Source organism: Syngnathus scovelli, chromosome 6, assembly GCF_024217435.2.
Source record: "Syngnathus scovelli strain Florida chromosome 6, RoL_Ssco_1.2, whole genome shotgun sequence".
NCBI lineage: Eukaryota > Metazoa > Chordata > Actinopteri > Syngnathiformes > Syngnathidae > Syngnathus > Syngnathus scovelli.
In genome coordinates, this window is record NC_090852.1 from 7,054,910 (window position 1) to 7,079,541 (window position 24,632).

Genomic DNA, 24,632 nt, shown 5'->3' on the forward strand with positions numbered 1-24,632 from the left:
GTTGGAGGCGGATGAAAGAATACAATCAATGCGTAGGTGGTGGAAGCGGCGTACAGGTTGGCAGTACGAAAAAAAAACCGTGTAGTGAATACTAGGACCGCTCGTCTCTGATGGTAACATGTCAAGTGAGTATTCTAGTAAGCTAGTAGCTTTATTCAAGCTTTCCTACATCCGCTGGTAATCCTTTTGGACACCCCTCTTGTATTAGCATTAAAGCCTCTGTGATATTTTAAAAAAATCAAATATATCCCATTTATTTAGTAATTCCATGACCCCAAAATTGATTAAGAATCCATCTCCTACTCCAAATGCCTACACGCTGACATGGAAACAGGATATGTTGCTGTTTTAAGCGCAAGACAGTACAAGCGGCGTCTTCATTGAATGAAAAGGATTATTTAAGGCTGTTGCTGGAGGCGAACCACTCATCACAACAGGATGGTCGGATAAAATCAATGGGGGCAGTTACTTCCTGAAAGAAAGAAAGAACAAGCCAATAAAACGGTGAAAAATGGTGACGGCGATACTGTAAACACAGGAAAAGTATATATTACTGGTGGGAATGTTTACGTAGAGAGGCATCATTAAATGTTGTCACTAGTAATTTCATTGTTGTTTTAATGCTCTTGTAAAGTGTACGTGATATTTTTCTCCTTTGCTAGTAGAGGTTGAGTGAGGAGGTGCTGACACTCTTGAAATGTTAGCAGTGCCGCATGAAAATATGACAGCCATCTGGGGATTCAGAATGACTTCTATTACACTTCCCCTCAATGCTTAATCGATGCAGCGCTAACACTCCACTGGCATTTTCTGAGGCAGCTATTTATTGACAAGGGCAATGTTCAACGGAAATGCACCACTTAGTTTACAGTAGTCTTTAGAATAGGCCAGCACTGATTTGAAGTGAAACCAAAAAAAAACACACTTGGTTAATAACAAGCCACTCTGGCTTTAGTTTTTAGTTTTAATTGAACACCTTTCTAAAACTGTCACACAGTGCAGCATTTTCATTTGAACAATTCACAAATTAGCTGATGTCAAGGACTTCACATCTTGTCTGCCAAGAGAAAATAATGACACTTATAGGCTGACCTATATTTCGATTCACTTCCAGTAACAGTGTGAAAACGGACCTGTTGAACACAGTTAATGTTGTCTGTGATCTGGTGGGTTCAGTCTAGTCATAAATATCTGGAATAGGTGAATCTTCACAGGTCCTCGCAAGCTAATCCATCCATAGACAAACAACACCGTGTACTGATCACCTGTCAGTCACAGGGTGATGTTTTTGAACACCAACTGCACAAAAGTCAACTACCACTATGTTTCCAATGACCCCGTTGTTCTTTCCAGCCCTCAAGGTCCAGGATAAAATCTGTACCTGTTCCTTTACCGTCCTCTCTCAGTAATAATGAAATTAATGGAGCTTCACTTTGTACTTGGCTGTTTAGCATAAGAGCAATGTGAAGTTGAATATTTTAACACAATGCCTTTTGTTTTTTTCCAGAACTTTAATGTGTAATACGCCACCTACACACTTATAATGTAGTCTTGAACTTTGATTTTTTTTTTTTTTAAATGTCATCGCATTTGTCAACTCATGCTTTTATAGACACACTTAAGTGGAAGAAACATGTAAATGATTGTTAGCATCCAAGGAAAATGGATGCAGAGTGTATTCAGCTGTGACCACTAAGCTATAAATGGACTTGCAAGACATTATTCACATTTCTCTAACAGCTCGAATTCGAACTGTGTAAATTAGTCACATCGGAAAATCTCGGAGGAGACAAAGAAAAGGTGTGTGAGAGGAAAATCGAGAACCGTGACGATTTAAAATGGATCCAAGAAAAGCAACGAGTAGGAGGTGAAAAGCTTTGAGAACATTGTTTAAATGAGCGTACTTTAAATCCCATTGTCATTACAAAGAATGAAAAATGTAAACTTAATTTGTAACTTTATTGCTAAAGCAAAAACAGCAAAACTATCAGAATCTGATAAGCCTTTCCACCCAAACAGCAGCATAGCACGTGGTCTAGGAGTAAGTATTTATTGCTGTAAAGTGGCGCGAAATATTTTGACGTAATTGCCTTTTCATTTTGGCCTCTTTATACCTCATTATAGCCTGGTTAGCACTTCACAAGATTGCAACATTGCATGTTGCAGGTGGTGGATGTCTGATGCCGTGGCTAAAGCACATTATCCCTTTCACGCAAAATGCAAATCCCTCCATTTTCTAGAATACTTATCCTCATAGGAGCGTCGGCATATCCATAAGCTGACTTTGGGTAAGAGGCGGGGTACACCCTGAACTCATCTTATTTCGATGAGTAGGGTTAATAGTCTGTAATTATGCAAAATGATGCTCAAATCTACTCATTGACTCTCATTAAGGCGTTGACTTGCTATTCTTCAATAAATCTGTCCGTCCAACCAACGTCACAGAAAAATGTGTCAACTTCTGGTTCACTCGTGTCATGAATTTATTTCATCCTATTGTACCTCTGCAAAGCTGAAGGTTAAGTTTGCTAACTACTTGCTAGCTTACGCTTATGTGGTGCTAATTAATGAGTAAAAAAAATATTCTAGCTTCTAACTATGACAACTATGACGATGACTCTTTTTTTTAGTGTGACAGATGGACTGATTTATTTCATCCCATTGTACCTCAGCAACTCTGAAGGTTGTTTGCTAACTGGTTGCTAGCTTACGCTTGTGCTGATGTGGTGCTAATTACTACTAAGTGTAGCTGAGTATAAAAATACTGTAACTTATAACTATAAAAACTATGATTATGATTGTATTTTTTAGTGTGAAAGGCATTTTAAAAAATTGTGAAATCGGAACGCTGTTTAAACGCCATAGCTCCATCAGACAGTGGTTTGATTACTATCATTTTTTAAACCCAGACTTACGTATTGGAAACACTGTACGAAATATGTCAGCAAGGGTAAAAAAAAAAAAAGGTGTAAATGCCTTTCATAACTCAACTGCCGTTTATTAATTCAGATAAAAACTTTGTACACGAGGTACGATCGAGGCAAACGTACTAAACACTCATGATGGCCTCATTTTGAAACGACTGATGTGTTTGCTTAAAAGTAATAGGGCAAAAGCTGGCTGTCTTAAGGACACACACGAGGCAGGACATTTGAGGTCTCGCAGCCAGGCGTATGCTGACGTGCACCTTGAGGCCAGAGCAGCTATCAGAAAAGCGGCAGGGGGTGTTGGGGGCTGGAGTGTAGGTTATACATCACATCTCATCTTCACCAAGCGTGAGAGAAACTGTTCGATGAGCATGTCCTTGACAAAGATTGAGACTCCAAGTCGCCTCTTTACTATCAGATACCACCACCCCCCATTCACACGAAGAATCACTCTATCATTGTAGGAAGTGTCAAGTACAGCAGATTATCAGACAAGCTGTTTGAAGAAGACTGAAAATCACTGAATAAATGTTTGCTAAACTAAGCAGACTTGGAAGAATAAGCACATTGTTTGGAGTTAAATGATGCCAAATGGATGCATGAATTGTGGTTAGTTTTTTTTTTTTTTGTGTAGCAAAAAAAGAATAAAAAAAACGGGACTTGAGCATTCATGTCTTGTCAAATGATATGTCCCTATCCACAGAGGCATGTGATACTTGCCTTTAGAATTGAAAAAGTACAAACACAAACTTTGGATCAAGAGCATCACTGCTGGAGTCACGAGGTGAGCGCAAAGTAAACACGAACGAGGGGGCGTTGAGGGCAACTAACCGACCTGTCGCTAAACTCGTCTCACATTTGCAGTGGCTGTACCAAACCAAGCCTGCCAGGTGACTCACACATAAGGATCCCCGCTCACCTGAGCTCACCAGCTGTTGCCATGCCAACGCAAGATGTAGCCACAAGGCATGACGGCCCTGTGTGCCAAGACTCTGCATGCCCCTGCTCCTCGAATATGCTCAGCTTTTTGTTTTCTCTCCCAACGAACAGACTCCATGAATCATGTCAACATAGACGCAAAGAAACATGAGGTTCGCACACAAACATGGCATTTTAACAGACTCGCGACTAAAAGCACACCAGCATTGTTAAAAAAAGACTTTATATTCATATACACGTGTATATGTATTCATATATACATAAAAAGACTAGCAACTCACTGTGGCTTAGTGACTGAAAGTTGTATTCCGTTATTTCTGCAGAAAAACAGGATGAATTCTGAAACACAGATCACATGACATTGTTCATGATTGATTGCTTACATGCTTATTAGAATAATATTTGATCTTAGAACGCAAAAGTGTAAAATTGTGATACCACTACAATAAGGTAGACCCTGTCTCTTCGCTCTCCTCTAATGGGCACATGGCAAATTTGTTCCCTGAGTTTTGTCAAGTCTAATTATATAACCCTTAATCATAATCATCTTTACGTGACCAGTTAAATATTAATGATATCTCAACATCATTGGTTTGAATAAACTTGAAAAATATGGAAAAAAAGAATAGAATGCGCGCTTTAGTATACCAACACTTGGAATGTTATACAAACAGTAAAAACCACAGATTTCTGCCCTCAGTTCAATTCTAAAACAATCACTTTATAGTGGATTATTCATATATTAAAGATGATTATGGAAAATACCAATTAGGGCTCAAATAGATTGCAGTTGGCCAGCTGAGTTTTGGACACAGACCAGGCAGGGTACACAAGGTCAGTAAACTTGTAGTCATAATCAAGGAACGAATCAAAAGCGCCCCCTGGTGTTGTATTGAAGAATGTTAGAGTGCCCTCATCAATGGCGAGGCACAATTCGACACGCCGCAGACTGTCTGCAGTCACAGGCGTCGCCGTCTTGTTGTGCAGCGCTGTCAGCTTCGCCCGGTCGCACGCCAGGCACCAGGATAATGCTTTATTTATTCAAAGTTTTATTTCTGCATAGCGTACCGTTGGTGCTGGCGGTAGATGGCCATTGACTGCTGTTGTTTGGCACCCATAAACTGCAACTTTTTGTAGCTTGTGTCACACCTACGCTCCGGACAAGTTTTCCACTGATCTTCGAGACATCGTTTGCAGAAACAGTGGTTACATTTGAGGGAGATAAAGACTAAATCCCGCATTGGCTCGTCGCATCTGGCTGCAGTTTTCAATACGGCTCCCACATTGATGGATGCACGAGTCTGAAAGCTCCTGTGACGCGACTTGACAGTCACTTCCGGTACGACAAAGGTACAAAGCGTGGCCAAAACGATTTGAATCCAGCTTCCTGGTATTCGTTTATCCCAGGTGTTGAAGCCCTTTGAGACTTGTTTGTGATTTAGGGCTATATAATTAAACCTGACTTGTGTCAAAATCTGGTCTTCGCTATCGATGCGCATTAGTCTATAAATGAATAAATATTTAGAAAGATTCAAGGCTTCATTCAAGGATTCAATAACTTTACAGTTCTATGTTCTGTGTGCCACCAGTCTAAACACAGTACTCAGATTAAAATTGTGTTTATGGAATATTAATTGAGCGGATCAATCACATTTTATTTTATCCCACCGCTCTCTATGCGCCATCAGTCTAAACCAGGGGTCACCAACACTATTTATTTTACAGTCAAACCTCAGTTTTCGAACGTCCCGGTTCTCGAACAAATCGGAATTCGAACAAAAAATTCGAGATTTTTTTGCTTCGGTTGTCGAATAAAATTCGGAGGTCGAACCTCGCGAGAGGAGCCGGGAGGACCCGAGAAAACCCGACCGCGCGGCCCGGATGCCGACTGACTCCGTTGTTATTGTATTTTCGTTACTTTGAGGATTGTATTAACACCTAATCATGCCTCCAAAGAAAGCAAGTGGGAGCAGCCATCCTAAAACACAAAGACGCTCTTAAAGCAATGCGACAGTGAGCGCCCGGCGCGCTGCGGTTGCGCGATCGGATTAAATTAAGCTCCCTGCGCACTGAGGTCCACTTAAATTTTGGAAAGTACATCAGGACTTTAAAAATATTTTCTAAATTTTAGCGACGGATCTGTCACAATAATGCGACCAGCGCGGTGCAGTTGCGCGGTGGGCGACGCGCTACGGTTGCGCGTTCGGCGGTGCGCTGCTGTTGCGCGATTGGACAAATATGCGCAAATGAAATAATGCTTATAAAGGCGTTTTTTTGTTTTTTGTTTTTTGTCTTGATACGTAAAAAAATATTTTTCCATTATTTGTAATGGGAAAAATAGATTCGGAATTCGACCGATTCGCTTCTCGAACCGCCTTCTGGAACGGATTGTGGTCAAAAACCAAGGTTTGACTGTATTTTTGCTATTCTTGTTAAGATCACACTTACATGTGAACTGGAAATGACAATAATAACACAGTGAAAGCCAAATTGAGCAAATTGGCTATTTCAGAAGTGTGTGTCAAACTGGTAGCCCTTTGCCTTAATCAGTACCCAGGAAGTAGCTCTCGGTTTAAGAAAGGTTGGTGACCCCTGGTCTAAACATAGTATTCTGGTTAAAATGGTGTTTATGGAATATTAATTAGGCGGTACTGGTTATAGAAAATGCAGAATGGCTAGGACTCTTTTTTCATTCTTAGCAAATACAACAGTTATGGTTGTCATATCTATTTTCATTTGTAAACAAACTGATGATGTTTGGCCCTATGTTTCATTCACAATTCAGTGGGGATTTATCCTAATGCAAACACCCTGCTGTAAAAGAGACCATCAACCACAATTTACACATAAAAATAGCATTGCCGTCATAGCATGCACTCAGTAGGTGACCCAATGAAAACCACTATGAAGTTACTGTCCAAGTGGCCTTGTGGGGACGCAGGATGACTCCCATGATGCCAATGAAGCTCACACAAGCAACCAGCCAGAAACCATTCACAAGCTTTATTGCTTTCACTGCAATGAATCAACCCCATAACCCTTGGACTAACTATGCCTCTCTTTTTTTTTGACATGACATGGCTGACTGAGCAGCAGTTGGTGGTGATGTGCTCTGGTCCAAACCAAGTCCCTGACAAGTTATTTTCCTTTATAATCACCACAAAATTCTTGTCCGGATTTTGGTATTGTGTGATTGTCTAAGACAAAATGTATGCATATTCAGGCCCAAATAAAAAGACAAGCATGTTAGAGTGAAAATCTTTATTACGTTTTGATATACAGTAATTAAAGGAATCTCTTAAATTGCTGTGAGTTACCCCCAATGGGGTTTTGTCTATATCTATTTACACGAGACAGGTGAAGCTAAATCCATTTCATCTCGACCTTTATGCATAAGCTACACCATTAGATGACACTGTATCCTGTTACCCTGTTTGCACTTACTAGTTAGCTCATGGGGGGAGTCAAAGAGAAAAAGTTCCACACAGCTAAAGACACATTAAAATAGATACAACTGGAAAATTGTGTGCATGTGTGTGAGTACTAAACACAAAATGTGACACATTTACACCATCATACGGCCATACATTCACACGGCAGCTCAACGTCCTGCTTATCTAACATCCCCATCACAGTGTGTAGATATGAGAGTTAAAGACTAAAAACAACAGAGCTGAAGCACTGTGCAAAGTTAGCTAGATGGGCATAAGAGGGAATTGAGTCCTATAGCATTTTCAGTTTTCTGTACATAATTACATCTACATTGAATATATTTTTTCAAATGTGAACAGAGAAAGACAAACAAATGATCCAAATCATTTTTTTTTTGGTGTCATTGTCAAATCTTTACATCAAAAATGATCAACTGTACATTGATTCTGCTCACGTCTGGATAAATTGTGACGCAGATGTTGACAGTGGAACGTATATCGTTGTTAACATAGAGTATAGTAAATGAGTTGTTAGGTACAGTGAGCATGTGTGCAATGGATTTGTTGTATGTTTTTGCAGGTTGTGCTCAGTCCACACCTGTCATTTCATAACAGTCTGCACCCTTGCCACAGTTCGTCCGTCTATGCAAAGGGGGTTGCTCTGGGTTGAATGTGTATTACACCGGCTTGGTCTAAATGCTGGAGGATGACGTAAGGGGGCTGCAAGCAAACAGGAGGGGACAATGGCTGAGGGCTTTTGGAAAGTTGATGGAAAGTAGCTGGTTTCCGCTCCTCCTCCATCCTGTCGTGTGATGTTGAAGGGATGGTTCTCTGTGGACCACAGGAGCCTGGAAGTATGACAAATCAAAAGTAATCACCCAGGATGTCACCTAAAATGTGATATTTCATAGCATACTTATCTCCAATTTTAAAAAGATTTGTAAAGACAAACTAACTGTTTGATGTTAGACTCAACATTCACTAACAATGCAAACTTTAAAAGTGTGGTACACAAACTGCCTGAAGTTTCACACAAAAATAAATCACAGAACCAAATCAAAATTAAATAATTATTTGACTTGTCATATAGGCCACAATATGTATGTAAGAGACTAGAACATCAAGTCCCATAGTGTTTGATTACATAACATGGTTATATTTGTATCCACGTGTAAAATTACTCACTGAAATGTTGCTAAGCATTGCCTCCCTCTGAAAAAAAAAAAAAAAAATACAGAAACAGGGAAATAATATTAATTAAAACGTATCGGCACGTTCTCAAGGTCATGCTAATAATAGACACCCACGTTCAGACTTGAAAAACAAGCGTTATTCACATTGACTGCTTGTAATGCTCATACCTACCAACAAAGGGCGCCAAAGCTGAACTAATCAGTGTGCTAAACATCTCAACAACCTATTTGTGCTGGCTGCTAGGTTTAGAAAACATCATTAGGTTATGACGTCACGTTTTACCCTTGCTCTCAGCCAGCAACTCCTCGGTCATGAGGCCGTCCTGTCGATTCCCGAGGACAAAAGCCAGGAAGGAGAGGATGAGCGCATCCAGGATGCCCATGATGGCAAGGATGTAGGCCCAGCGCATGGAGCAGGCCCCCAGGCTGTACTTGTCCGTCTGCTCCCCGCACATCCGTCGCACTTCGTCGCTGTCCCAGCCATCAGGGTAGATCATGCAGCCCAGTACCAGACACACACCTGTAAGGATGGCATTTTTTTATTCATAGTTAATTGTTTACTACCAAACTGCTCTTGCTATAGAGTTAAAGTTCACTGCAACTATACCAACTTCATATCAAGTTTGTTGAGTAAAGTAAAACCAATAAATTGATCAAATGACACTTAAGACCAAAGCCCCCCCTTTTTTTAACTGAACAGAATAATTAAAAAATATGTAAATATTGGCCTTAGGATTCAACTCCCCCACTTTGCAAAAAGAAAAAAAAAAAGAAAAACATCTGAAGAAGCTGACTGTGCCACATTTGCACATTAATAAAACAACAACAAATTCACTCAGTTATTCCCATGGCTCTTACTTTCATATCGCTGAGTGTTTGGGGGTGAGGGAAGAATGCACCAACCTTTAACATTATCAAGCTTTGTTACATAAAAATTGCATCTTTAGCACTTGTTTACCTTCTTATACATATTCCCCTTTTAAATGTAATTTTTTTTAATCCATAACTGTATTCCAGCTATTTTCATCACAGTGGCTTGCACATCTCTGGCCATTTTAAATAAATAGCTCTTCACATTCAGCATTTGCATTTAAACACGCGCACGCACGCACGCACGCACGCACGCACGCACGCACGCACGCGCGCGCGCACACACACACACACACACACAAACACACACACACACACACACACACACACACACACACACACACACACACACACACACACACACACACACACACACACACACACACACACACACACACACACACACACACACACACACACACACACACACACACACACACACACACACACACACACACACACACAGCTTTGACCCAAAGGTAGTCTAGAAGAAATACATCAACAATGGGATGGCTTGAAGAAAAGAACATTTGTTCACTAAACTTGCTCAAAATATTGCTGTCCTGCAAAAACTCAGTAAAAAAACTCCAAATGCATATAATCACGAATGCAGACAAGTGGGGACATTTCAAGATGCTTCGGTGAGTACAAAGGGAATGACACAGCAATGCACGCAGGAGACAAATTCAAAAGAGCAGAGCATCCTCCTCTCGCTCCCCCATGGCTCCAACTGTCAGAACTCATTCATGTGGGCCCGCTAGTTCACAGAGGAAAAACTCACACACTGGCTCTGATTCAGGTGGACAGCGAGCGCCCTGCAAAGTCACCGAGAGGCACGAACACGCCATTTTCACTCCCTTTGAATCCTTAAAATGAGGGAGCAAACTCTGGCGAACGCAAGACCAGCGGAACATTTGGCTGGAGCTATGTTTAGTGAATGAACAAGCAAATGCCCCCAGGTGATGCCAGACATCAAGACCTTTGCATTCATGCAAGACTGAAGTCGGAGCTAACTTGGACCCGCGTTGGTCACTTGACTGTATTGCAGCCTGCCAGACATCTTCTAGAATCCTGTGCACGATTCCGCCTCTGGCCCAAGTGTTGACAAACACGGATTGTGATTGCAGAGATGTTGCCGTTTTATACACAAGTGCAGCCTGTTGCGGGTCTCTGGTTCTTTTACCCACATGTATGTATAATATCCTGATAGCAGGTATTTTTTTCACAGTATGTTATATATCCACATCAAAAAAAAAAAAAAAAAAAAAAAGAGGCAAGTCAATGTTACATTTCTTTCAGCCTCATGTTATTTTTACTAGTCGTAACAAGAGTTGTGGCAGATCCTTCTGGGTGTCTTCTGCATGCCTTCAGCGCCATCATGAATTTTACATGACCCAAAAGGATAGAGCAGAGGCAGAGGAAGAAGAATAGTAGCTTGCCATGCAGTGATAGCATCACGGGACCAAGTGGAAAAGAAAGCTGTGAAATATCATGGCGAGTTTGCTCTACTTGCAGTGCACATGCCTGGTGTCGGCATGGAGGCAGACGTCAGGTGACCTCAGATGCAGACGAGTGGCAAGAGCAGAAGCACAAGTGGCTTTCGTGCAATCAAACACGCTGTTGTTGTTTTTAAATCAAAATTTAAGCCTGGAGTCAACTCATCCCCAAACACAGAAGCACGCTCATTCCAGAAGTGCAGAATCCTCTTACATAACAAAGACTAAAGTCACAGTAGTGCTTTAATTCACAAATGGCTCAATAGACTATAAGAATACATATATTAAATCTGTTATGGTCAGTTCAAACCTTGACGAGCTAAATCAAAATATTAAACCAGCCTTGGGTAAAAGTGACCCAATTTGAACATGGCAGATTATATTATAGTTTTGAATTTGGGTACATTGCAAACTAAAGTCGCCTTTTGGCTTTTCCTTTACTTGTTTTAAAATCCGACAGTCAATAAGATCAATATTAAATTTTCTTTTCTCCATCTGTGGAATCTCACATTTGGCTTCCCACTTTGTCAGCAGCCAGAAACCTTACAGCTGACAGAATGAAGACTGAGCTGATGGCCTCATGCTACCCTTCTCGCTTGAGTCGCTTCACTCCAAGGGAGTGAGGGAGGGTGAGACGTTGCACCCCTGTCCGACTCTCTTTGTCTGTCTGAAAGCAGCCGCTGGCAAACACCAAACCTCAACAGCGCTGGCCACCATATGCAGGAGCAGCCTTTGGCAGCGCTATTTTAAGCTCTTCTTCACATCTGTCGTTAGCACACACACACAACTCCCCTGCCACGTCGCAAACACTGGGATCATGCGAGTGGAAAACGACGTTGAGAAATTGTGCTGAAGCTAACAGCATCTTACGTAAGAGGCTGTAGCCAGGGCAGATGACGCTCAAACGGCGCCGCACGAGAGTCTGACAGCAGAACGGCAGATGGTACTGCAGCACATTGGCTCATTTGTAGAAAAATCCCATCGCTAACGCAAAAAAAATATATATATATAAAAAAAATCCCATTGACCTGTGAACTCTGAGCATCGTTTGTAAGCGTTGTGGTGCACTTTCAGGATGGGATTTGACAAGATTCACTCCATCTGCCAAAAAGAAAAACATTGCACGGAAAAAGCTTCCGTAGGCAAGTCTGTCTAACCCTAACCCGAGAAACGATGTCCCAAATGTAAAATTCTGATGACTTTTTCAAACTATGTACTCGAGGAATCTATACTCATATGCGGATGTGTATCAGAAAATGATTAAAACCAGGATGGAGTCATTCAAGCCAGAAGCATGTATTGAAATAATGAGTGCAGAGTATAAGACAGATGAATCCAATCTTTCCCAAGCACTAATGAAGTGTGGGCTGCTCTTCATGCTGGACAGTTAAGACTCTTATCAGGCTCCAAAGTGGCGTAGCTCCATGATATGCTTTAATTGCATTCAAATCAAAGAGGCTGAGATACTGTATATAGCCAGACTAAAAGTGTGTCAATGCTAGTAGATTGCTTGAAAAAAGATTCATTAATTTCGAGAGAGCCACCCTGCTACGTTTTCTACCAAAAAACCTGAATCCACTTCATCCTAATGGGGTGCAGTGATGGCGGATGTTGCAATTATATTGCATGAGTGACTCATTAGGTGACAAAAAATAAAATCTGCATCTAATCGAGACGCAACAAGGAATGCATAGATTGAGTCATGTCATGTGGTTTTGACACAACGACAGATGTCATTGTTAAATAAGCCAAGCCTGTGATGCAATATTAATAATTTGAGCAAACCACAATGCATCTGACAATTAGTGAGTCCATCATTGCAATATTTTTAGCCAAACAACCTGCCTGGTAACAGGGAATGACTGCACATTGGCACATAAAGCGGGGTGGCAGAGGTGAGGCAAGCACATCCAGCCCAGAGAAGGAGTGAGCCAAAGCTTACATAAGAGGTTGCGGACCTCCACTGAGGAGAAGCACTGGCGAGGGAAATAGGAATGAAAAGCATCATTTAAATTTTGTGTATATACTTGTAGGCTTGGCGGTTCCGCGTCAACTGGCACAGAATCTAGAATTCTATACATTATGTTATATATATATATATACATCAACTGTTAAGTTGAGCAAAATACCAAAAGAAAAAAAAATTAGGGCCAGTGAGCAAGTCTCATTTCCAAAATCTCCCTAAATCCTGCTGAACTTAGCATAGCACGCACATCGTCTCCATACTGATGATTCGCACTGCAGCAGAATTTTCCCCCAAACCATATTCTTGTGTAACACTGGACTAAAAGTAAAAGGCCTGCTGAATATGTAAAAATCTCAAACTTGATGGGGGTTTTTATTTACCTTGGAGAGTTTAAAAGTGCATTCGCTCATTCCCCCTACGGCGGAGTACACTTGCTGCCTGTGAAGAGTGAAATTCCCAATGCATCACGTTGTAATGGTAACAGACACTTTGTGCATTACATAAATGTGTCCCAGTGGGTGTCTGACTTGAAACGCAACACCATCATTGTGTGAAGCCGCGGCACTACAATTGACTGCTTGTCCCCATTTCTAATGCGACAATGGTCACACAATGTGGTACAACTAAAAACGTATCTACTTCTGTCAACTGGCGACAGTTCCGCAGTCCCTTTTTGGTTTACACTTGTATTGAAATGATTTGATTTGGGCAACTGTTCATTGTGGACGCACATTTTTATTTGAAATACTTTCATCACCTTCATTTATAAAAGGTGTCTACCGCTACTTAATCTTATACGCTGTATTTTTTTTTAAATAGCCAGAACAATCAACTCATCATAGTTGTCATTTTTTGATTCCCATTAAAAAATATAGCAAATTCGTAACATTTGTTAGCGCTGTTTTTATTAAAGTTAATGGTTTAGTTTAACCTTCCCAAAAAATGTTAAACTATTGTTTAAGAAATGCGGGAATTAAATTGCACTAAAATGTACACAACGCTGGAATCTATCTTGCCCTCGCTTCGCTATATGACTTTCCAAATTGGTGCTCCTCCAATCCAAGTAAATAGGTCAACTTGCCGGCGTCCCTAATAAAGCATCCTACTTGAACTGCATCAGAGTCAATGCGATTGTGTACAGCAGAACCACATGTGTTTTAATGGACGCACATTTGATCAATATACTAATCGTTGCTGTAATGATCTCTGGTACAATTAGGATGCAAGCGCAGGTCTCCCCTGTACGTCGTCCGAATGGACCAAATGCAGAATTAAGACAAAGGCAAATGACATTTCTCCAATGAAGCACTATAGATGCTTTCACAATCCTGATTGGAAATGAAAGTGCTCATCTGCAGTCTGGAGAGTGAGAGGAGACTGGATAAGGGCCAAAACTGCAGTTATTATCTGCTTCCTCGTCAAAATCAAGTGTTGTTGTTTTTTTTTTTTCTTCCCCCCTTTGGCTTCACTTAATTGATTTCAATGCACTTCACCCGGAAACAGAGAACATAACTCCACAAACATGTTTTTTTTTTGACGACACATTTCTATGCCTTGTGGCTCTTGACTGGCTAAATAGGACTTGACAGCCTGCCAATATCATTTTCATGTTGATGCCAATGGTTTTGTTTGTTTCTTTGTTTACTGACAGTATCCACGAATTAGCATGTAAGTCTGCAAAAATGCTACAGAAATCTTTTTTTAAATTTTTTTTTTTATCTTTTAATACCCATCAAGTTTTCTCTGTTTAGAGTATGGAGTTCTCAGAGCAAAATGACAAATGGAGCTCTACAAAGAAGTCGAATGGTTGGAAAAGAAAGTAATTACGAAAAACAGGGTTCTGCTGACTTGACAAAACATACAGTATGTCCTGCTTTCTTGCAAGTGTGACTCATCTCTGGCTGTGAAAATGAAATGTTTGCAGATTTGGAAGAGGTTATCATGAATTGACCTCAGAGCAGCACTGAATAATTTTGAAAAAAATAACCTTATCTTATTTTTCACCCCCCACCTTATTATTGTGATTTTCCTTTCCCCATATATGTATTAACAAAGAGCCAATTTAATCTGCATTATTCTAATATCATATTCATGATACATCAAAAATGTAGTCTTACACAAAAGGCAAGTGAACCATAAATTAATATGAGAAATAGTTTAATTTTGTAGAGTCTGCAAATATAGAGAATGGAAAGCACATTTTGCTTTCTTGAGAGCAAGGAAGCTGAGTTTTTTTCCAAACATAGAACAATTGGAAAAAGAGGTCAAAATGAGTGGGAGTGATGCACCGATGGGTGAAATTATGTGAACGTAGCAGGAGGAGATAAAGGTAAGAGATCTTTGATGCATAGACAGAAATAGCTGCACCAAGGCAAAGACCGCCGCAGTCCATCAAATGGACACAGGAGCACTCAACTTCTTTTTCCTTCTCCCCTTTTACACACTCGGATTTTTCTTGGTGGTCTGTATTTACATCAAACATTCAACATTTTTACCTGAGCACAACCCGCCTCCCTCTATGCCAGCGACTCCATTATTATTATCATTATTATTATTATTATTTTTAATTATTATTATTTTGTTTTTGAGCAGAAACCTTCAAGTGCAAGACTTTAGCACATTATTATACTCAATTTTACCATAACCCTCCACAAGCTATCTTGCTCACCAGTCCAAAGCAAAGTCATTGAAATTTTAAGCTTCATCTAAGAGTAATGCCGCTCGACAATGCTAAGCAATCAGGCTCGCTCATTAGACATCAGCAGCTTGTCATGGTCAGACTCTCTCCTCTCTGCTTTCTCTTTCATCTCTTGGCAGGAGCAGTGGCCTGCTCATTAAAACGGCCGTAATGCATTAATTCCAACCAACACAGCAGGCGGAGATGGACTTGTTCCACATAATACCACCTCATGCTGGCTGCCTCAATAACTCAGACAACACTCAAACTGCATGGAAAATTTGCAAATGTAAATATTGAGCAGCTTTAGTAAGGTCGTTGTTGACTGAGGATAGCACTTGCGAAGAGACTAAACTGAAAATGGTTCATTCCCTGGCCACCACATTACATCCAATTACAAATATAAATGTGACAATACAGCTCTTGTAGTACAGCATATCAGGAGTACTTGGTGGAAAAAAACCTCAACAACAAGATGAGCTGTCATCCATATGTCACTGCATCTGTTAAACGAGGTATAAAGGTCCTTAAATGCCTCCAGGCAGCGTGTCATTGCAAGAACAACTCTGAGAGACATTCTGGACAGGTTTTGTCAGTCTTGGCAGCCCTACTGACAATTAATTCTTTGAATCAGTGCACCACAGACATGGAAAGGTGATGACATGTGAAAATATACAATACACTGAGCAGTCCAGAAATAAAAAATTCCGAAGACACCATTGGGTCCCTTTATGCGTCTTTTAATGTATTTTAGATGCAGATTTTAAAAATAGTACCTTTACTTTTTTCAGGTTTTGTGGTTGTTATCTTTTGTTGTTTATATGTTTAACCTACTATATAAAAGCTTGCACAACAGTGATTTTACCATGTATATATTTTATTGCTACGACAATAAAAATACAATCACCTGTTGCTGACACTTAATCCTCATTAAATATTACTGTTACCACATTACCATTAAGAAAGGCAAAAAAAAAAAAAAAAAACTAGGGCAGATTCAAAATCAGAGCAATTTTTTTTTTTTTTAGAAAAGTTTATCTTCATCTCTAATTGGTAAAAACAAATAATTGACCATCATTATTATTATCTCCAGTGATGGAGCTATTTTGGGGTCCTATGAAGCGTTCTGTGCGCCTTACCTGCCGCAGCGTGCATCCAGCCACAGATCTTGTACACGGTGGAAGTGCTGAGAAGGAAGAAGAGCGAGAAGCATCCGATGCAGGTGACCACCAGCATCATGGACATCCCGATGAAGAACGAGGCGGCCTTGAAGGCTCTGGACGGGATGGCGGAGAACTCAGTGAAGCTACCCTGGCAGGCTAGCTCCCTGGAGATCCCGTCCCCGATGCAGTAGTGGAAGAGGCCGAAGTAGCCGGCCTGCGGCGTGTCCACGCCATCGCCGATCCAATAGGGCTGCGAGAAGATGGTCACGTTCACGATGCCGAACAGGATGGTGAATATGGCCCACAGGAGTCCGATGACGCGAGAGTTTCGGACGTAATTGGTCTGGTACAGTTTGGCAGCTTCTGCAGACGGTAACATTGCTGCGGCGCTAGCGGGTATCATTGTATACACACACACCCAAAAAAAAAAATAAAAAAAAAATGGAAGAGGCGCTAAAGCTGTTTGGTCATGGAGCGAGCGGACAGGGAAGATCCCAATCTATGGCCGTGCAAGTGCAGCACCGCAGCATCTGTCTGGCGCGAAAATCTCGTGACGTGTCATCGTCGAATCGGGCGCTGGTCCCAGTCAATGAAACTCGATGAAGTCGCGACCACCGTGCAGTCGTCAGACGTGCACGTCGCCGGTGTCCTTGGAATCTGAGCGACGTCCTACACGCGCTGAATTGCGGCACACGGTCAACAACGTCGGCATGCAATTATGCGTACTTGCGAATCAAAATATGAATGACAAGGCCTGCACGAGTCTTTCAACCGGATTTTATTCTCCGGTTTGACGACTGCATCTCCGCCGGTCAGCTGTGATGCTGGCAGCCGGAGAGGGAGGGGCTTGGGCGGTGTGCATACACTGACACACGTTTCATTGGGCAGCGTCTTTTCTGCAATGTCAGTTCATGGGCGTTTGTGATTTGAATGAAAAACAGAATGGGAATGCAAAGCACACCAGACGGCAATTGTAATTTCCAGGATTTAAAACCGGAGACTTAAATAGATCCAGACTAATCATATAGATGAACCTGAACTGATGCGGGCAAGGTCAAGGAAGATGCTGATTGGCTGACAATGGGAGGGGTGGGCAAACAGATTAAATTAGGACGGGTGAAATTCGGGGACTGTATTAACGTCACAAACCAAATAATGGGCAAAATCAATAATAAAAAAATCAATTGAATCACAGTCCAAAAGAAGAGAAAAACAAATCTGTTGGCAATTGAGTACTTGCAGCAAAAATTCAGCTAAAAGCGACTTCAGCAATTTTATTTCTACAAATGTTTGTTAGAAACATAAGTAAGCAATACAGGTACATTACCATCAGGTGATATCGCCCTCTAGTGGTGTGTGGAAAACTCCATCCATTCATTATTTGAACTGCTTATCCTCATTAAATTATTTTCGAAACCGTGCATATTATGATTTATTTATTTATTTATTTATTTATTTATTTATTTATTTATTTACTGGCTACAGAAAGCCCTCCAAAGTTGATCATGAACACACCATTTCCAGAACGGAAGTCATAAAATATTTAATCCATAAAAAAAAGTCAAAAATCAAAGCTTGCAAAAATAAGTGTATTATAGTATTGTGTGTTTGTGGAACCCCCTCGTTTTAAGATGTGGATGATTGACACTACCCTCTTAATATGAACTCATATTAGCTCTTCTGGCATAGCTTTTTTCCCTCAATGCTGCTTGCTGTTTTGACAGGAAAGGTGGGCGTTACTAATTGCATTAACAGGCTGTGTAGAGGAAAAGCTTTCATTAATGTGATTAGCACAGATTTCTTTCCCCCTTTTAATGTATAAATGGCTGTCTTAGAGAAAGAATGTTTTTGTATGAAAAAGCAAACCCGTGTGTTCTGCTTTACGTTTTAGGCAATCAGCACTAATTTCATGCCAGTTACCTGACCGCGCCCATATATGTCTTCTCAGCCTATCAGAAAGATTTCTTTTTGATTAGCTGGACACTTATCAGGTAGCCATGGAGATTTTTTTTTTTTCCTGGTGAATTTCTCCCTGCCAGTTGGACGTCATTATTTATCCCTTGGGTCCTGCAGCTCGTGCAATTTCCTCAGCTTTTGTTAACCGTCTCGAAATAGGTAGGTGACCAAATGGGGTGCCAAAAAGAATGTTGTCTGATGTTGTAGTAATGTACTTGTCCAACAGGGGTCAGTGTAAGATAATACTAAAACTAAGGCTAGGCGTTATGCAAACAATTGTGTTTTTCTTCTGGTAGTTTCTTCCGCATTACATTTGCAAAAATGCGTTCTTAACACGACAGAGACACTGCCTCGTGAGGGCCACTGACTTTGCATGGCTTAATGTGAATCGAATATTTTGTTTATTTTAGATTAGGGTTTTGGACAAAGTGTTTGCCAGACTAGAGATTTGGAGGCAGCGTTGGAACTGAGGAGGGAATAGTGGATGCAAGAGTTGAAGAGGAAAGAATTGTTGGTAGAGGATGAGAGAAATCTGCCTTCATGAATTTGGGGATGAAAGACAGGCCTGTCTAGGATGTGTGTAGTGTATGAGTGACTGCCCAAGAGAGAAAGGCTGCATATGTTGAGATAAGCATGATTTGTTGTTGTGTGTTATTTGAAATGGACATAATGTGTGTTTATGTGCATGTGTTCATAATAATTGCCTTTTTTTGTAGCGTGCCAAATGTTTTGGCTAGTTAAGGTTTGCTGGGTGACAGTAATGCTGCTGCTGATGATGATAGTAATACCGTATTGGCCCGAATATAAGACGAGGTTTTTTCATTGAAATAAAACTGAAAAAGGGGGCGTCGTCTTACATTCGGGGTCTAGACAAAGTCTTCTTTCAAACTTGAGTCTTGAAAACGAGGGGATCGTCTTATAATCGGGATCGTCTTATATTCGGGCCAATACGGTAATAAAAACTCACTTCTGCAAGGCCCAGGAAATATTCTGATAATTTGCTATAGCAACCCAATTCACAACTGATTAACATTAAATTAATAGTTACACTCCTAATAAATTCATGCAATTTATGGCAACCAACAGATAAATGGACAAACGGCTAGTAATTTTGCTGAACAAAGTAACCTCCCTCAGTGTATTATATTTTACATAATACCATCAGCATCTAAATTTCATTGACACAAAAACAACCTGCTGAGTGTTTGAAAGGGCTCATTTAGATTGTGAGGAAGTTTCTGGAGTTTTTGTTCCCCGGTTGGCTCTCGGGTTGGTCTTTTTGTGGAGTTGGCTCCCACTGTGAAGGGCAAATCTCACAGGATTGATGACACTGCCAGCACTGACTCTCAGCGTCGTTGTCAGGAAGCCTCGTAATTTTCATTGTAATCATACTAACGTCTATTTTTAAAATGCCCTTGTTTATCCCACTGCTGGTGCTTTTCATCCACCACCATGGATGAAACAGAGCTCCTGCTAGCAATTTGTTCCCTAAACCATGAAGAAAAGTCATCATGACACAAAAGACAAAAACAAGCTCACTGTAATGAGTTTGCAGTTGTTGAATAGCGGCTTGTGGTTTGGTTTGTTTGGCTAAATGTTTACACAAGTCTCCTCTTGGTTGTGAGAATGAGGCTGTATACATCTTTTGGCCAGACAAGAGCCGACGATGTTTGTTTGACATTGGAATATGATTAAAAGCCAAATATCAATATGGTCATATTGATTCCTTGATGACCTCCTGGAATTTATTTTAATGGTGTGGCAGAAAAGGAAATCTGCCTTTGCCTCCCCCATTTTGATGTGCTTTCTCTCTTTGGATCACAATTGAGGCTTGTAATAACTTGCAAGTGCATGCCTGTTATTTGAATTTCTGGGCATAAAATAATTAAATATTGAATGAGTAGCCTGCTGTCGAGGCTGGTATTGGTGAATCTTATTTTAAGTCAGCTCATTAGCACTTTCTTCCAATCTGCCGCTAGGTGGCACCATGAGGCCTCCTTCATCATTTGGAATACATTGAGGGGGGCATTATCAAGTAATACTCATGCAAGGATCTTTTAATCAAGTTGTTTTGAGTAACATGATTTTCGGTGCCTAAATGCTGGGGTCACGTGATGGTGCCACTAAGGATTGACATTTCTTGTGGAAAGACAAAAGATTGATGAATGTTATTTTATTGCGGCAAATATATGCAGTGAGGTGATGAGTCAAGGCTGTGTCTATTCAATGTTTGCTTTTGTGACTGGGACAGGCCAAGTAGTGTTTGCTGTGCGTGACTGTGAACAGTAATTGAGCAGCGTGCTTAGTGTACACATGTGGACCAAGACAACATGAGGAAATGTTTCACACCATGCAGGACCACCTTGACTTTCTTACAACGTTGCCTTTTATAATCTTTAAGTGTGCAATTACTAATTACTAACTTTTTTTAAAATTACATTCAGTTGCTTCACCTTTCCTATCTGTTGCGCTGCCCCGACTCTCTTTTCAAAGTACAATCTCTCATCCATTATTGAGACTTGTTTTTTTTCCTCGTCTCAGAATAAAGAAAGGGAACGGCTCTTTTGAATGTTTAATAGTGTACATAAAAAATGTATCATGAGTCATTTTCAACAACATGAAATGATAAAAAAAAAAATTAGCAAGTCAATAGATGGGACGGAAAATTGGTTGTTGGTAGAGAAAAGAACAGATGTGGCATTCAAAATCCAAAGGTATAAGTCAAGCCCACCAAATGAATGTATCCTTTAGTAGTCCATGCCTCAAAGACTGCTCCAGATTTCTCTTGAGTCTTCTACTGAAGCAAAAGAGCCTCCTCCCCAGCTCTTCAAACAGTCGCCTGGCCAAAACTATCATTCTGTAATGCTAATAAGATTCCCTTTCCATTGTTATCATGGTCATAAATCGGACTCCAAAAAACAGCATCAGCTACCAACACCTCCATGTTTCACACATTCATGTGTATATATACCGAAGCGGGGGAAGAAACAGAAATGGATCAATAGCCGGAGGAGGTCATGCAATATATTCATGCCACGGGCCTGCAAAATGCCATTTATATTTATGCACTCATTTAGTTGTTGGGTCTGCAAATAGCCAATGGCTTGTCATAGCCCAAATTGATGTGATGATGAATTCACCTTGAATATGTACACACAACCACAATAAATGACTGAATAAATTGTATTGTTAATCTTTTAGAGCAAATGTAATGTAATAGATTCAAGGTCTGGTGTTCACTGGGATTGTTGGTGTTTGGTTTGTAATGCAAAAAGACAAACTACACTAGCCTTGGCCTGCTTCTGACAGAGCGAGGGAGATGGAGAAAGAAGGGTTGTGGAGGACGTGGGGAACCACTGCTCCACTTTCATGGCACGGCGATGTTGGGTCACATAAACCTTGGTTAGAGCATGCATGAAGGACCCGCCCTCATCAAATGTAGGGTCACCTCTCTGTGAACCCCAGTTAGCCTGAGGTGGTCTTCTTGGAACCAGTGGCATCATTTGGAGGTCAGTATGAATGAGGTTCACAATCAAGACTGTCTTTGTCAATAGACTTATTTTGGAAAGTATGGTGTGGTCTCCTTTGAAACAAATGAGCTATAAATTCCATGAAAAAAAATAATGGTAAAAATAATATAAACATATAATAAAATCAATAACTCAACTTTGCCCACTTTGTAGTCTTCAATTTAATTTTCAATCTGGCATCTGGCACAGCGCTAATAAAGATTCACATCATTTTTTTTTCAAATTTAGAACAAAAATCCTCACGTAGCCTAGAAAACAGCCAGTGTGGTGTGCAGTGGATTTGGGAAAAAAAATCATCTTCTACAGTGTGTAAAGCAAGCAGGTGTTGCAAATGTGGGTTTCATGTACAATATGCAGAATGTATAGCCCGCGGCAGGAGACAGAAATAGAAGCAACAGCCTGTCAATGAAGTGTCAAGAGAACGAGGAGCAAGAAGTTCAAATGAGGAGGAGGAAGAGGAACGGTGTAGGAGCAACTAATGAGAGAAGGAGTCAACCTGCGAAATTCCTCCATAACAACAGGAGGCAACTCTGCCGTCAATGTCCTCCATCTTCATTTTAAATGCGATTCCACCCCTCCTCCAAAAGAGATGACGTTTTAATAAGGAATTGATTTTTTTTTTTTAAAGTAGGACCTTCTGACCTCATCGCTCACTGGAGGCTTCACAGAAGATGCCCCTCATCTCAGAGAATCGATGCGGAAGACCTTTAGACCCCCCCCCCTCTCTCTTTCTTTCACCGGCCCATACGTGTCATTAATGTGTCATTGAGTACATGTCTTCGCCGGGGGCGACAGGATGTTCCTCACCCGGATGAGAGGCATTACCTCCCCCATCCCCAATTCTGTGAAATGGTGCAGAAAACAGGAGAAGGGACCTGCCTCGCCGTGTCCATCAATCCTGACCTCCTGTGAAACTTCATCTCGCTGCCCTCATCTGTCAGTGAATGACCAAGGAGCTAAAAGAGGAGGGGGTGCTTCGGGGATGCATAATTCAGTGTTTCTCTCACAACCTGCGCCTGAGCTTGGTAAGGGCTCAGCACCCCCCTCAGCCATGAGGCTGGCAAGTCTGTTTATATGAAAGAGGCTCGCAAGCCAACTATGTTGTTCCTTCGGGCTTTTTGGCTCCACACACTCCAAGTCATACTAGCGTGATTTATTCTGCCTCTTCAACCATGGCGTGAGGCTCGGACCCCGAGGGGGTGGCGGAAAACATTTTTTTTGTCCTCCTTGTCAGGATCTGGTTGCAAAAATCTGGGCATAAGTAATGTGCCAGCATCACCGTGGGCTGTTGCGGTGATAATGCAGGAGGCCGCTGCTTGACCAGTGAGCAAAATCTATATTTACGACTGCACATTGCTCGTGTTGGGGTGAAACCTCGTATGTCCAAATTTGGTCAAATTACTTTGATTATTTTGTTTTCCTACAATTCTTTACTATTGCCCCTGTGTGTGTCTTGCTCACTTTATTGATGCAGTTTAAAAGGCCTTTTAGAAAACTAATGGTTTCAGATGTATGAGGTTAAAAATTGAATAATTATAGAAAGTGTAACAATGCACAAGTTATCAGTAGCCTCTCAAATTCCACTACCATCTTACAAAATGGTGGCAAAATAATATATACAATATATATATAATAAACAAACCGTTGTAGCGGCTCGGTGGAGCACTGGGTAGTACGTCTGCCTCACAGTTAGGAGGGTGCGGGTTCGATTCCACCGCCGGAATTTTCTCCCTGGGCCCGCGTGGGTTTTCTCCGGGCACTCCGGTTTCCTCCCACATCCCAAAAAACGTGCTTGGTAGGCCGATTGAGCACTCCAAATTGTCCCTCGGTGCGAGTGCGTATGTTTGTTTGTCTCTGTGTGTCCTGCGATTGGCTGGTTGCCAACCGGTTCAGGGTGTCCCCCGCCTACACACCGATGACGGCTGGGATAGGCTCCAGCACGCCCGCGACCCCCGTGGGGACTAAGCGGTACAGAAAATGGATGGATGGATAAACCGTTGTCATCATAAAAACAGACGTGGAGCAAAATAATTTGGGCTAGCTCAAAACAGTGTTTCTTGATACGAACGCCAGGGGTCGCTTTGTAAATTGAATGATTCGAAGTGTTTTTTTTTTATGTTCAGAGAGCAAAACACTGAGAGGGTCAGTGCTACACCATTGTGATCCACAAAAATTGACTTGCCAAACCTTGTTTTCGGTCTAAATTGGCCTACGTCTTTTCATTGTGGTTGTTCTCCATGTGTGGTTCTATTTGTGCTTACATGTAATGTCAGCGTATTTCACAGTCCCGCTTGAACCCAAAATACTTTCTTTCGGTGGCCAATTGGCCCAAAGTTACCACTGGGCCTCCCCCAAGTTCACAAGCCGTGTGCAGCTCCAGGTCAAACATTGTGCTGTGATGTCACATGTAATGAGACAGCATGATGAGTTGTTAAATAGCTTGGCGGGAAATGGTGGTAAGCAGAAGGGTGGTCGAGGTGAAAA

General features: G+C 41.2%; 1 protein-coding gene and 2 long non-coding RNA genes across 4 annotated transcripts; 1 reads left to right on the forward strand and 2 right to left on the reverse strand.

Moving 5' to 3' along the window:
* Window positions 1-3,843: 3,843 nt before the first annotated feature.
* On the reverse strand, window positions 3,844-5,076 carry LOC125970887 (uncharacterized). The gene is made up of 3 exons (XR_007482285.2): window positions 4,935-5,076; window positions 4,148-4,205; window positions 3,844-3,978 (listed from the first exon to the last, which is right to left on the reverse strand). It is a non-coding gene; the product is annotated as an uncharacterized lncRNA (long non-coding RNA).
* Window positions 5,077-7,808, forward strand: LOC137840378 (uncharacterized). The gene is made up of 2 exons (XR_011086998.1): window positions 5,077-5,216; window positions 6,960-7,808. It is a non-coding gene; the product is annotated as an uncharacterized lncRNA (long non-coding RNA).
* Window positions 7,113-17,512, reverse strand: LOC125970876 (LHFPL tetraspan subfamily member 3 protein). Of its 2 annotated transcripts, XM_049723606.2 has the most exons (4): window positions 16,639-17,512; window positions 8,774-9,010; window positions 8,483-8,509; window positions 8,002-8,145 (listed from the first exon to the last, which is right to left on the reverse strand). In XM_049723606.2, exons 1-3 carry the CDS (start codon window positions 17,063-17,065, stop codon window positions 8,493-8,495), a joined length of 681 nt encoding a protein of 226 aa, XP_049579563.1. In that variant the 5' UTR covers window positions 17,066-17,512; the 3' UTR covers window positions 8,002-8,145; window positions 8,483-8,492. The 2 variants fall into 2 exon arrangements, with proteins under 2 accessions (XP_049579562.1, XP_049579563.1); XM_049723605.2 differs by lacking the exon at window positions 8,483-8,509 and having other exon boundaries at window positions 7,113-8,145.
* Between the last annotated feature and the right edge of the window lie 7,120 nt (window positions 17,513-24,632).